The sequence below is a fragment of the Hibiscus syriacus genome, unplaced genomic scaffold, assembly GCF_006381635.1.
Source record: "Hibiscus syriacus cultivar Baekdansim isolate YM2019G1 unplaced genomic scaffold, ASM638163v2 tig00110694_pilon, whole genome shotgun sequence".
Taxonomy (NCBI): domain Eukaryota; kingdom Viridiplantae; phylum Streptophyta; class Magnoliopsida; order Malvales; family Malvaceae; genus Hibiscus; species Hibiscus syriacus.
Window position 1 is genome coordinate 3,635,774 of NW_024062828.1, and position 13,780 is coordinate 3,649,553.

General features: G+C 30.4%; 1 protein-coding gene across 1 annotated transcript; it reads right to left on the reverse strand.

The window, feature by feature from the left end:
- Positions 1 to 1,046: 1,046 nt before the first annotated feature.
- LOC120138490 lies at positions 1,047 to 1,301 on the reverse strand. The gene has a single exon (XM_039153943.1). The coding sequence runs from the start codon at positions 1,266 to 1,268 to the stop codon at positions 1,056 to 1,058; it is 213 nt and encodes a 70-aa protein (XP_039009874.1). The 5' UTR covers positions 1,269 to 1,301; the 3' UTR covers positions 1,047 to 1,055.
- Between the last annotated feature and the right edge of the window lie 12,479 nt (positions 1,302 to 13,780).

The following is a 13,780-nucleotide window of genomic DNA, read 5'->3' on the forward strand; positions in this document are numbered from 1 at the left end:
AAAACAACAACGAAAACCTAGAAATTTGACGAACGATTTGGTGTCTAAAGAATTTTTTACTAAAGATAGGAGCATAACACATTCTTTCGTTACACTTTTAGGTGCATTTATCGTTATATTTTAAATTTTTAATAATAAAAATATTATCTTTTTATAAAATAAAAAAATCAAACTCCCCCTCCCCTCGTCGTACCTATCCCTCCCATCCACCACCTCTGACGACGAAGGGTCACGACTGATCGTGTTTTGTTTGGAGTAGGATAAGGAATTCATTGGTGGCGGTCGTGTAATGTATGAACGACTGTAGCTGTCAAAAGTTTTGAAAAACAGCAACGAAAACCTAGAAATTCGACGACCCTTCGTGGCGTATTTCACGAAAATCGGTGCAGTTTTACAGTGGTTGGGGGATTGAGTTTTGGTCTCTATGGTGAGACGATTCTGATGATGTCAACAGTGACGACCACGGACCAACGCTGGTCGAACGGCGGCGGAAGATGTAAAATTTGGGGATTTTTTTTATGTTTTTTATAATTATAATATTAATTTTTTTAAATAAAATATTTTTTGAAATTTTATATGTGTGACTCGTGTCAGATAACGACCAATAACGGCCGTTATAGTCCAGACACCTAAAATTGTAACATTGAAAATGTTAGACACCTATTTTTAGCGAAAAATCTTTAGGCTCCAAATCATATTTTGAGGAATAATTTAGGCACTAAAACATGTATTAAGCCTAAACATTACTACCAAGCATATGGAAATTTGGCAACCTAGAAACCTGTTGGGTTGAATATGAGCTTAAGGGCAAATGATTGCATGAATCATTGGATTAAGCACCAATAAATAAAGCAATGATTCTGAAGTACCATTAATAAGACGCAAGTAGATAAAAAAACCAAGAATCAAAACATTTTTAATCAATTTTTGCAGGAGTAATGTGAAGGAGAAAATCAAATGACAAACTAAAAGTTGATATCGAAAACACAAATGCAGACAGAAACTGAACTGAAAACACAAGTTTCTAACAATGTTGGGTGCTTGGTTTTTGTCAGCTACGAACCAACATACATGTGCACACCAATAGCAATGAGGAAGATACACATGAGTGCAAAATAAATAATGGAATGCACCAGGATGGACACCCCACTGGTCTGAAAGTTGCCAAACTCTACATAACGCGATCTCCCCGGAATCTGAATCAGCAGCCCTGGTGTTAGCAGTAGGAACAGCATCACCGCCACGAAAACAGGCCCCCAATCCGACATCTTTCCCCTCTCAGCAACACAAAAACCCTTCAATGTAGAGTAATTCCGATCTGTAATATATAAAGAAAACAAAAGAGACAGATGGGTTATAAAGGTGGTGCTTGCTTTGTGAGGAAGAGACGAATGGTTTGAGGAGTAGGAAAAGCCAAGATTAGCGAATCAAGCTATTCTGATTCACATCTTTTAGTGACAAAAATGTTAAGGTTGCCACTATAACCATTTAACCTTGACTAAACCTGTTTGTCCATGCCTGCAAACTCTGCAATCAATTAGTTTAGTGACTCAATTTTTGAATCAAAATTGATCCATATTATTGAGAAGCTACAAGACTGGAATAAAGTATAAGCTACACATGGTAGATGAGCCCATGATCACGCCACAGTGAGAAGAAAGCATAAACTATAAGTGGTAGGGTTGAGCCTTAAGCCTTCTTGTGACCGGGGATGGACCTAGAGGGGATCGGTTGGGGGAGGTCGCCCCTCTAAATTTTTAAATTCTTATACATTTTATATATTTTCTTTGTATTTTATGTTGAAAATATGTTTTATCCCCTAAAATTTTATAAGTTATCTCTTACTTAAAATTTTATAAGTTCTCTCTTACTTAAAATTTTATAAGTTCATCCCTCCTAACATAAAATATTGTATTTGTCTATAAGTTCATCCCTCCTAACATAAAATATTGTATTTGTCCCTGCTTGTGACATTCTTTTATCTAATGCATAAGTAATAATTAAAGCTTTGATTTATACTTAAGGATGTTTTGGTTGCAATTGCAAGACGGGACGCAACAAAGTCCAGTGTTGTTAACTGCTTGCACTGTATATACAAATTTGTTAGAATTTGTCATGTTGGGACTATATTGGCAAAAGAATTTGTTATTTTAGGCAAAATGGAATAAAAGATTTGATCAAGTTATTTTAGCCATATAAAGCAAAGCAGAATATCCATGCAAAATTATTTTTTTAAGTATTCTTAAGCGATTATAAGATAATATTTACTCATAATCTTTTTAAGTCATTGATAATGCACACACACCCCACAGACGCAACTGCTTAAACCTAGAAGGCTAGAGCTTGGAAAACAACATTGTCTTTAACAAGATCTGAAAAATTTGACTCGTATCCGATTACCAAACTGATTTACCCGATCCGAAACCCAATATAGACCGAACAAGATAACCCAAAATTGATCTGAAACCTGAAATAACCTGAATTGAACTGAAATCGACCCGAATTATAGTTGGATCGAAAGTAACCCGAACCGAAAAGGCCCAACCCGAAGGCAACTTGAACCGAAAGCAACCCCAAATCAATTTACATATATATGGTCCGAACCGAACTTTGATCCGATTTTAACTCGATAATCGAGTCTAAGTGAATGAAGAATTTATTTATTTATTTATTATTATTATTATTATCATCTATTTTTAGCATTGATAAATAATAAAATGATGTATGTTTTATTCTTATTTTATTTTATATTACTAGTTAACCATCACTTCTAGTAATAGTTTAATGATTCAATATAATATTTCCTCAGGTAAAAGACAATTTCTATATCTGATGAAGTAACTTTTAGCTTTGAATTTGGTCCGTGACAATATATATTAACATAAAATTCTTGATTTTAAAGATTTGTTGATTTTATTAATTAAAACTAAAAATTCTAGCTTTGAATTTGGGATATGATAATATATATTCACATAAAAATCTTGAATTATAAGTAATAAAAGCAACATCGAAAGTTATGATGACAAAGAGCTACAACAATTGACCCAAAAATTTAAAGGTTGATTCAAATTGAAATCGATCCGAATTGACATGAAAATCTAATGGTCGACCTCATCCGAAAATCAACCGATCTGATTGTGACCCGATCTCATACCCGACCCGAACTGAATTTTCATATACTTGAACTAAACCCGAACTAGATCGATCTGACCCGAACCAAATCTAAATTAATGTAATCTAGACCTGAAATCCAACTCAAACCCGATCTGAATGACCCAATTCCATCTTTATTTTTAACCACTGAAACCACTCAACGGGTTTTTTATGCAAAATTATTATTATTAGAAGAAGAAAAAACTCGAATTGCTGAACTTTAAACCCTATATATTATACGCGAAGGAGCTAAGGATTTCAAGCCTTCAACTAAAATATGGGCTTAAAGACGAATGATGCCGACAGCGAGCAAAGCCCAGCAGATCTCAAGTTTGGACATACCAATAACTGATGAAAAAGACTGCTTCTTCTACATATTTCAAAGTTTAGAGAATTTCTCCAAAAAAAAAAATAGAGAAACGATTTCTTTATACTATATAAAATCAGTTAAAAATAGATCATAAATCTTTCCTAATAATAATATTTAAATAAAAATAAATATCTCAATATTGAATATAATTAATAAATATTTATAGTATCAATTTTAAACACTTCACTCGTGACTATAAATCTCATTTTAAATTGTCCTTAAACTTTTAAATATTTCAATTTCATCCTCAAACTATGACTCTCATTTTAAATTAGTCCTCAAAGTTTGAACATTTTAATTTCATTCCTAAACTTGACCCAATTTCATCCCCAAAATCATCCAAATATGTAATTAATTTCAACCATGATTTAACCTATATTTTGTTTTTCAAACATATAATAATATAAAATGGCATAACAATTTTATTAACAATAGATATGATTAGTATATACATACAGTTTGGGATGAAATTGGAATGTTAAAAAAGTTTGGAGAGCAATTTAGAATGAAGGTTATAGCTTGGAAATGAAATTAAAATGTTCAAAAGTTTAAGGACTAATTTAGAATGGTCGTCATAGTTTAAGGATAAAATTGGAATATTTAAAAGTTTAGGGACCAATTTAAAATAAGGGTCATACTTTGAGGACATGTGATGCTATTAACTCTCTATTTTGATATAAAGATATTTTTGGACTTCAAACATATTTTAAAAAGTTATATTTTTTTAATTTTTTTGTTTTCTTTTTTGGTCTTCAAACTTCAAATATTTTCATATAGAACCAACTAATAAAAAAATTAAAGAAAAAGTTAAGTTGACCAGAGTTATTTTATCCTTTTGTTAATATTAAGAAACTGTTAAATTGTAAAAATAATATAAAAATATTAAAATTCATTATTTTCCCATCAACAGATTTAATTTGATAAAAAAAATAAAAGTTTGAGGGCCTAAAGAAACAAAAAAAGTAAGGGCTAAAATGATTTTTTTTAATTCTAGGCCTAAAATATTTGGATAAAGTACACAAGTGATCAATAAACTATGTTGAAATGATCTTTCTGGTCATTGAAATTTCAAAAGCTATAAAATGGTCATTAAACTTATCAAATAATTACAAAATAGACATTAAATTTTATAAAAATATTACAAAAGGACCATTAAAGTTATCTAAAATTATCACTATGTTATAAGATACAATGATCATATGTAATAACTCGATAAATTTAATGACTAATTTATAACTTTTGAAACTTTAGTGCCAACAAGATTATATCAACATAGTTTAATGACCATTTTTATACTTTACACAGAATATTTTTAGGCCTTTATTTTCTTTTTAAAAAATAGAACTTCAATACAAGCTATATGCAGTTTTAGCGACTTAAACCAACTTGATCAAATCTACGCTATTAAAAATAAGGGTAAATTATGCACTTAATACCTAAACTATTAATTTTGGTCCATTTTAGTACTCAAACTTTCATTTTTTTTTCAAAATCATACCTAACATTTAGTTTTTGTTTCATTTTAGTATCCTCCTTTAAAAACTTAACAGACAAGCTGACAGGGTATAGCTTTGGTGCATGGACGACCAATCCAAACGGTGGACCATGAGAAAATGACGAGTCGACCAACATAGTTCAGTTTCAAGCCTATCATATTGTTGATGAAGGAGATTGGAGATGAATAAGTCAAAGAGTCCATCGTCAACATTTTCCGATGGAACGGAGGCTAAGATCACGTTCAGGGGGTTGAAAAGATGTGGGTTGGAAAGTTCAGGCTTCATTGACCAACAGATGCGACAGCAGGAGACTGTAGATCGGTGACCGACGAGTCAGTCCGTTAAGTTTTTAAAGCAGTGTACTAAAATGAAACAACAATTAAACGTTAGATATAGTTTTGAAAAAATCGAAAGTTTAGGTACTAAAACGGATTAAAAATGATATTTTAAATACTAAATACGTAATTTACCCAAAAATAAAGGTAAAAGTATAGTTTTAATCTCTCTACTGGACTTAAATTTTAGATTTAGTCTTTATACTTTTAATTTACTATAATTTAATCCTTTACTTTTATAATATCATTAGTTGGTCAAAATAGTTAATTATTTTAGTTATTTTAATTAAAATACTTGTATGAATATTTCTTAAAAGCACTCCTAACAAAATAACTGACATAATGATTTGAAATTATATTATTAAGAAAGCAACATCCGTATTAACTTTATTAATGGAATAATTAACGATATTAATTATTTGAACTAACTGATTATATTATAAAACTAAAAGAAATCGAATTATGTCAAAAATAAAATATAAAGACGAACCCGAATTTAGTCATAGTAAAAGAATCAAAACTATAATTTGACTTGACATAAATGAGTGAAGGACTTTGTCTGGCATGTAACATAGAAATAGATATTGCACAACTTGATAAATTCTGATTCGATATGCTCTTAAGTCGAATTTTCTTTTTGAAAAAAATTATGGTTTTTATTTTTTAGAAGATATGCTCCGGTTGGGTTTGGATTTATGGTGAAAAATATCTTAACCGAAAAATAATATAATTATACATTATATATTTAGAGAAATTACAATAATATCCCTCTCTATATTATTAGTTTAATTAAATCCTTATTTTTATTGAATAAAGGTAATTTTTTGTAAACATATTTGTTTCGGGTCGAATCAGGTCGGGTCGGATTGTATCTCGAAAAGATAAGTCAAGTTCGGATCTAGTAAAATCACCCTTAACCCGTATCAAATCATGTCTCATTTCAAGGGTGTATATTTTTCAATCAGATCAAATTGCTGAAAATTTGATCTAACTTACCCATTCTCATCCCTAACGGAAATATTTGATGTTAATATCTCTTATAAATTCCTCTCTCCTTTTTCATTTGTCTGTCTAACCAATAATTTTTTTTATAGGTATTATTACAACTTTGAGGAAAACCTCCAAATAACAATTGTCAAATGTCGTGTTCTTCCCCAAATATAAATAATTCCCAAATGCATGTCAAATGTGGAAGAGATACATACCTTGTTTATATATGCAACTTGCCCTTTTCTCTTTGTTTGTCAATATTATTAGTTAATGGAAATGGGTAATATTTCTAAATTATACCCCATATTCAATCATTTATATGTAACTTATTAAGTAAAAGATAAACACATGATTTTATGTTAGAAGATGAATTTATAAAATTTTATGAACATAATTATAAATTTTAAGAATAAAAACATATTACTAATAAAAAAATATCTAAAATATATAAAAAATTAGAACTTTCATGGAAGCGACTATCCCACCTATTCTCAGTCCATCCCTGACTGCTCGGTTAATTGTTTTTGGTGTTTGTTTGACATGAGAAGCTAGCAATTACTCGTGCTTTATTAGGTCATCCTCTGTGTCATTGATCATCCTAATATTAGTGATTAAATAAAATATCTTCCATTTGTGTTTGGAGTTTTTGTGAGAAGAGGATACTATTTTTCACACAAAAAACAAGTGTTGAAAGGGAGATTTCAACCTACACCAGCCTGGTAAGTCTAAATCAACTGATGGGTACGTAGGAGGCAGATTAAAGCTGTGTTGGCAAAGTAGGGTTGATTGTCTCATCCAATCAAGTTGAATAGTCCCGATTAATATGAATTAATACGCGTGACACATCTAATTTTAATGAGTGAGTCTTCATATAAAGATTTTATTTTATTAACTTAGTTTAATTTGATTTTTTTAATTAAATTGAGTATTCAGGATCAGGACCGGCCCTGGCCAAGATAGGATGAACGTCCGTCAAAGCCCATAAATTCAAAAAAAAAGATCTTAGTATAATATTTTTCTTATTTTTGTATAATAAATTAAAATTTTGTAAAATAAAATAATAGAGCTCATAAGTCTATTAATGTGTCAATTATTATTATTGAATTTTTATATTAACGTTAATAAAGTGTTCCACTTTCGATAAAACTCGAATTCAATATTTCTTTTCCAAAATTCGAAAAACAAAATTTTATTGAATCATCTTAATTTTGATCTTTCTAAATTCCCACCATCAATGCATCAAATATCTTTCATGATTTTTATGTCAATGAAAATTTTTATTAACGTTATTTTTTTTCTTTTCAAAACTCAATGGGAGAAAAAAAATTAAGTATAATTAGTCTGCTTCTTTTCTCTTACATATTTTACAATTCCCCTAAAAATTATTACTCTTACTTTTTAATTTCTAATATTTCTCACAAACATAAAGACACAATTATTTATCATCAATTGTTGTGTTTGAATCATATTGAATATTGTTCTTAAAATTCTAGGTAAGATCATGTTTCCAAATTCTTTTTTATTTTTTTATATTTCCAAATTCTAGAAAAGATTGTTTTTTTTAATTTCCAAACGCTATATTCTGTATTGAGAAAAATATGTTGGAAAACAATGATGTTGACACTATCATCAATGATTTTGTATCAAGAAATGCTTGAAGGTAATATTTTTTATAAACATTTTATGCTTAAAATATATTTTTGACATTTTTAATATTGTAATGAATTGCTATTTTTAAATTTAATAAAAAAATTCTAATAGAAATATAATATTACATATTTATTAATTTTCTTTTGAATTAAGGGGCCTTTTTTTAAATTTTAACTCCAAGCCAAGAAATAGTCAGACCGACCATGATCATGATGAGCCAAATAATTGTATTTGAGTAAAAGTTTTAAAATAAGTTATTTAAAAAAATAGTTTAAATTTAAGTTTTACCGGCAATATGACTAAATTCTAAGTAATATATATATATATATATATATATATATATAAAATTCTTTCCCAGAAAAATAAGACAAAAATATAATTAGTATATATATATATATATATATATATATAATTTTGTAATATTTTTATTGGAATATTTGTTGAAAGGGACAAATTTGCATGTTTTAAAAATTAACAGGGACTCGAAAGGTATTTACACCAATTTATTGCATGAACATTAGCAAACAAAACCGAGAAAAGAAGGTTATGAGATTTTATTGATGAAACTTCAAGGGGAAATGGATCTTTCGTATAGTAAATAACAAAATATCATTAGGAAAAGATGAGAATATAATAGAAAAATAAATAATAGACTTAGCTAGCCAATTGATAACCAACACAATATGTTTTCTTCATTATCAACGCCTTGCAGATTTCATGTCAGACCTCTGCTAATTTGGACACGTTGATGGTGTATTCAACACAAATTTTCATATTTTTCGAAACATAGAACGTTACTCTCCGCTAGAGGTGGCAAACAGTAGGGGCGGATGTACATGGTTTTATAGGAGAGCACACTATTATTTTGAGAAAAATGTTAAATTTAGGTTAGTTTACTAACGGGAATAGGAAAAAATAAGAAATTTACACACCCAATTTTTTTTACAATCAAATATTAAAATTTTGAACCCTATTTTTCAATTTCTATATCCGCCACTGGCAAAAATTTGTTTGGATCAGATCATTTTAGATATAGACTACATTCGGTTCAAGTTTTCGATATTAATAAGAATCTATCAACGATAGATATAGATAAAATAAAAAAAATGGTAAGTTAATTAATACTCCCCTCATGCTGAAGCATAGATGTCTATCATGCAAAGCTTGTCACTTAATCTATGAAAATCTTCCTCTTGAAGTGCTTTGGTGAATATATCAACCATTTGAATCCTTGAAGGTGTAAAATGAGTACAGATCTTTTATTTAGTAATTGCATTTCTCATAAATGAAAATCAACTTCAATGTACTTAATTCGTTCGTGAGAAACATGATTGCTTGTGATATGAATTGTGTAGACTAATTTTTTCAGTTTGCTTTTATTATTATTATTATTATTTATTTTATTATTATTATATTATACATTATTATTATTAAATAAATATTACAAGGCCCATATCCCTGAAGTCCGTCTTACAAATCCTAGTCCCAACTAGAATCGGCCTAGACTAGATGGAAACCCTAAACATTTGGGGTTTTAACTAGGGTTTCTAAACCCTAGCTCCTAGCCGCCGCCTTATCCAAGATCTCCCAGCACCCGCCTCTGTCGATGCCTCCACTGCCAGATGGACCGACCAATCGCTGCCGACGCTGCTTTTGCCACGCCACCTCATCGCCGAAGACTCCAGAACACCATATGGCAACCCACGTCGAGCTCTATGGTGAGTCACCACCATAGCTATGGTGACTCACTTAGGCAATCAACCTTGTGACCGGTCCGAGCAGAACCTCGGTGGTGGCTATAAAAGCCACCATACCTGCGAAATAAGAAAAGGCAGCAACGAAGAGAAAGGAGAACGATAGCCACAACCATGACGAAAACAAACACACCAAAAACAAAGAACATAGGGAACCCACAGCAACAAAACAACAAACGAAAAGAAAAAGGAAAGAAGAAACTCACCGGAGAAACCACGAACATCCACAAGCCACACAAATATTCGAAATACCCGAAGGTATTTTTGTAGATCTAGGTAATTTTAAGGATATTTAAGGAAAAAGATATTGGAATCAACCTTAGGGCGTTACGATCTTCATTTTAAGATAAGTTGATATTTTTCGGCCACCGGTGGTGGTGGCCGGCGGCGGTGTCGACGGCGGCGTATGGTTGCCGACCGGCGATCGATTTCCCTCCGACGAGGGAAATCTAGAGAGAAGGCAAAGAACTCTGATTCTCTAGTTTAGAGAGAGGGAAAAAATGAAAAAAATGGGAGAGATGAGAGGATTTAGGGCCGACTTTGGAATTTAAATACCCCTCCCTGAACGATGTCGTTCTGGGGAGGGGTGTTTGTGTAATTTACGTGCAGGAGTAAACCCTTTCCGCCATACCTGCAATTTTGTAACTTTACGAGTGGTCACTAAAGTCACTTTATAATCATTTCAATTCGGTCTTATAATTTTATTTAATTATGTTTTAGTCATTTCCAGTATAATTACATACTTTAGGGTAAATATCTATTTAGTCCCTTTAATTTAATTAACTTTTATTTTAATCCCGAATAAATTAATATTGGTTAAATCACTGTTAATACTTAGATTTTTGTGATAATTCGAAATCAGGCTCTTAATTTTTAATATTTAACATTTTATTCCTGTTATTTTAATTTTATTTATTTCAGTCATTATTTAATTGCAATTTATTTTCTTTTAAATACATTGTGTTTAAATTAGTAATTTAATTATTATTTTAGTTATATAAATATATTTACTTACATATTGTATTTATAAAAACAAATATATACATTTATGTGATTTTATTCATATTATTATATTTTTTTCTTCATTTCATATTTCTTTAATTTTAATCATATTAATACATATATTATTTGATTAATTTTGTAAATTAATAATATTTATTTATTTTTAAACATTAAAAAAGGGTAGTCTTAAAGCAACTGGATGTCCATTTTCTGATATTTTTAAATAAATAAATATTTTTCTTTTATTAATCTATTTTTAATTATTTTTAGATAAATGTTTTATTAATATTTATTTTTTAATATTAAGAAAATGAATGTCTTAAAGCACCTAGAAGCCCTTTTTGATATTTCTAAATAAATAAATATCTTATATATATATATATATATATATATATATATATATATATATATATAAATTAATAGATTTTCTTAAAACTATAGTAATAAATTTGAAATAACAGGATTATAAATTAATTATATCTTCGAATTTTTAAATTTCTAATAATAGAGACAATTTATAATTAATGAGTACCAATTTTAGGGCGTTATAGGGGTGCTAATCTTCCCTAAACGTAATCGACCACGAATCCCTTCTTTATTAAATTGTTTTGGTTTTACGTAGATCAATTTATCTTTTAAATTATGTTTTCTTGAAAACTATTTTAAAAGATTGTTTTAGGTATTTGACCTACCTAACCCAAAAAGGTCAATGGCGACTCCCAAAATATTTTTTAAATCAAAATCATTTATTTTTCCTGCCAAGTAAAAAAAATTCGCGCCCGGACGAAAACCGGTTACAACAGGTTGCCGACTCCATTGGGGATCTGGTCAAGCTTTTAAATGAATTATAAATTGTCTTTATTAATTAGAAATTAAAAATTTATATATTTAATTTATAATTCTTTATTTTCAAAATTTTATATATACTTATTATTATATATATATTTAATTATTTTTACTTTATTTCATTTTTATTTGTTTGTCAAATGTTTAAATATTTCTCCTCACATACAACACATGCATTGCATAACATAAGCTTTATAATTAAGCTTGTCCCTTTTAAGTAGGAGTGAAAGCGACGCCTTCGTGAGATTTATTCTCCGTTTCAGACCTAGCAAGTAGTTTTTGGGGTTCATATGCTCTATATCTTCGTGAGAATTTATTCTTCGTGTCAGGCATAGGGAAATGTGTCCCCTCGAATTGAACTCGATCCGCTTAAGTCTGTGATGGACTAGGAATGAGGGTTTGGCAGCCCAAGGGGGCACCAACAAGGACAATTCGAGTACCTTTACTCCTAGAACTGAAACCCTGCATATAATAAACCCTAGAAATTCCTCCTAATACTGAAGCCATGTTCGTAGGTGTACACAAAGGAGAAATAAACTCTAGCTTTTAATTTATTTTATTTTCTGAATAAATGCATGCGAACTAGAAATCATGCAGTTAGGTTAATTTTTCCAAACAAAGCATTGAACTAGAAAGCATGAGGTTAGGATTTATACCTAGGATCTTTTCTTGGTACTAACCAATTTATTTTTCCTTTCTCATTTTTATATATTTTATTTTGCTCTAACTTGTTTGTATTGATTTCTTTTGTCTGCATTGCATGATCATGGAATAAACAAAAGGTGTTGACTTGAAAGACTGTTCATCAAATTGAAAAGACTTCATAAATGGACAAAAAGTTTTAGGATCGAACAAAATATGATGCAACCATAGAATGGCATCCTGAGGGAACTCCAAAGATAGAGGAGAGCTATGCACTTCAAGATCGTATGCCCATTGAAGGGCAAAAGGAGATACAAGAAATAAGAGAAAGATGTCCCAGATGATGGGTAGAATATCTGTTTTGGCCAAAGGAAAAGAGATTTCTGCACAAAGAGAGAGAGAGTTCAATGAAGATAATCCTGCAATTTCAGATATGCAAGGAACTTAGAATCCTAACCAATTTGAGAAATTACAGACAATCATCATTTGAATTCACAAATTGTCCGGAGATACCAAAGAAATGGTGACAACTGTAAAAGTTCCCAGAGATGAGAAAAAAATCACGTAATCTGAAATCGTCGAAGTTTAGTCTGATCCTGACGTCTAAAACTCAGGTTCAATCCAAGATAAAAGGCGGTTCTCATGTTGATGCTATATCTATACCATATAAAGAGTTGTATGAAAAGCTACTTGAAGCACGAGAAGTGGCTCCATATTACATAAAACCGTTCCAACCTCCGTATCCAAATTGGTATGACATCAACGTTCATTGTGAATATCATGCCGGAGCTCAAGGACATACCATCGAGAATTGTCTTGCTTTCAAACGTCGAGTCCAAAGTCTTTTGGATCATGGAACCTTACAAATTATGATAAATGATCAACCTAGTTTGGAAGCCGAAGGTCCCGTCAGATTAATACCAAAAGTCTTCAAAGGTAAAAGTATCAGTAGAGGTGTCCAGAAAGAAAAAGATTTGCTGAGGTATGAGGCTCAAATACGTCATTTAAAGATTGAAAAAGATAAATTGAACACCAAAATGGAAACCATGCATGAAGATTTTCAGAGGGCCAGTCAAGCCTTTCAAAATGTTGGCATAGGAAACACCCCAGAAGAGTGGATAACATGGGTCACTAAGCTGAAAAAAAACTAACATACATGAAGGTCGAGCCAAGAAGTTTTCTCATGATTTAAGAGTTACAGAAGAAAGACTCAATACATCTATCATTGAACTCGAAAAATGTCAAGTCAAAATCAAAGGTTGAATAGTGCTATGACCAACATGGAAGCATCATATTAGATCTATCAGCATGAGATTGATGTTGAATTAAAAGCCATTAGAGCCAAGAACAAGACATTGAAGAAATGTTCAGATGATTATGGAGATCTTGTACGAGAACTTCTTGAACTTAAAGACTCTCACAAGAGAAAATGAACAACATTGTCTACAACTTTGAGAGTTGACACAAAAGATGAAGGAAAAAGATAATATCATGAAGGAAGATGCTGCTCAAGCAAACAATGTGACTCATAAGATGGTGAAC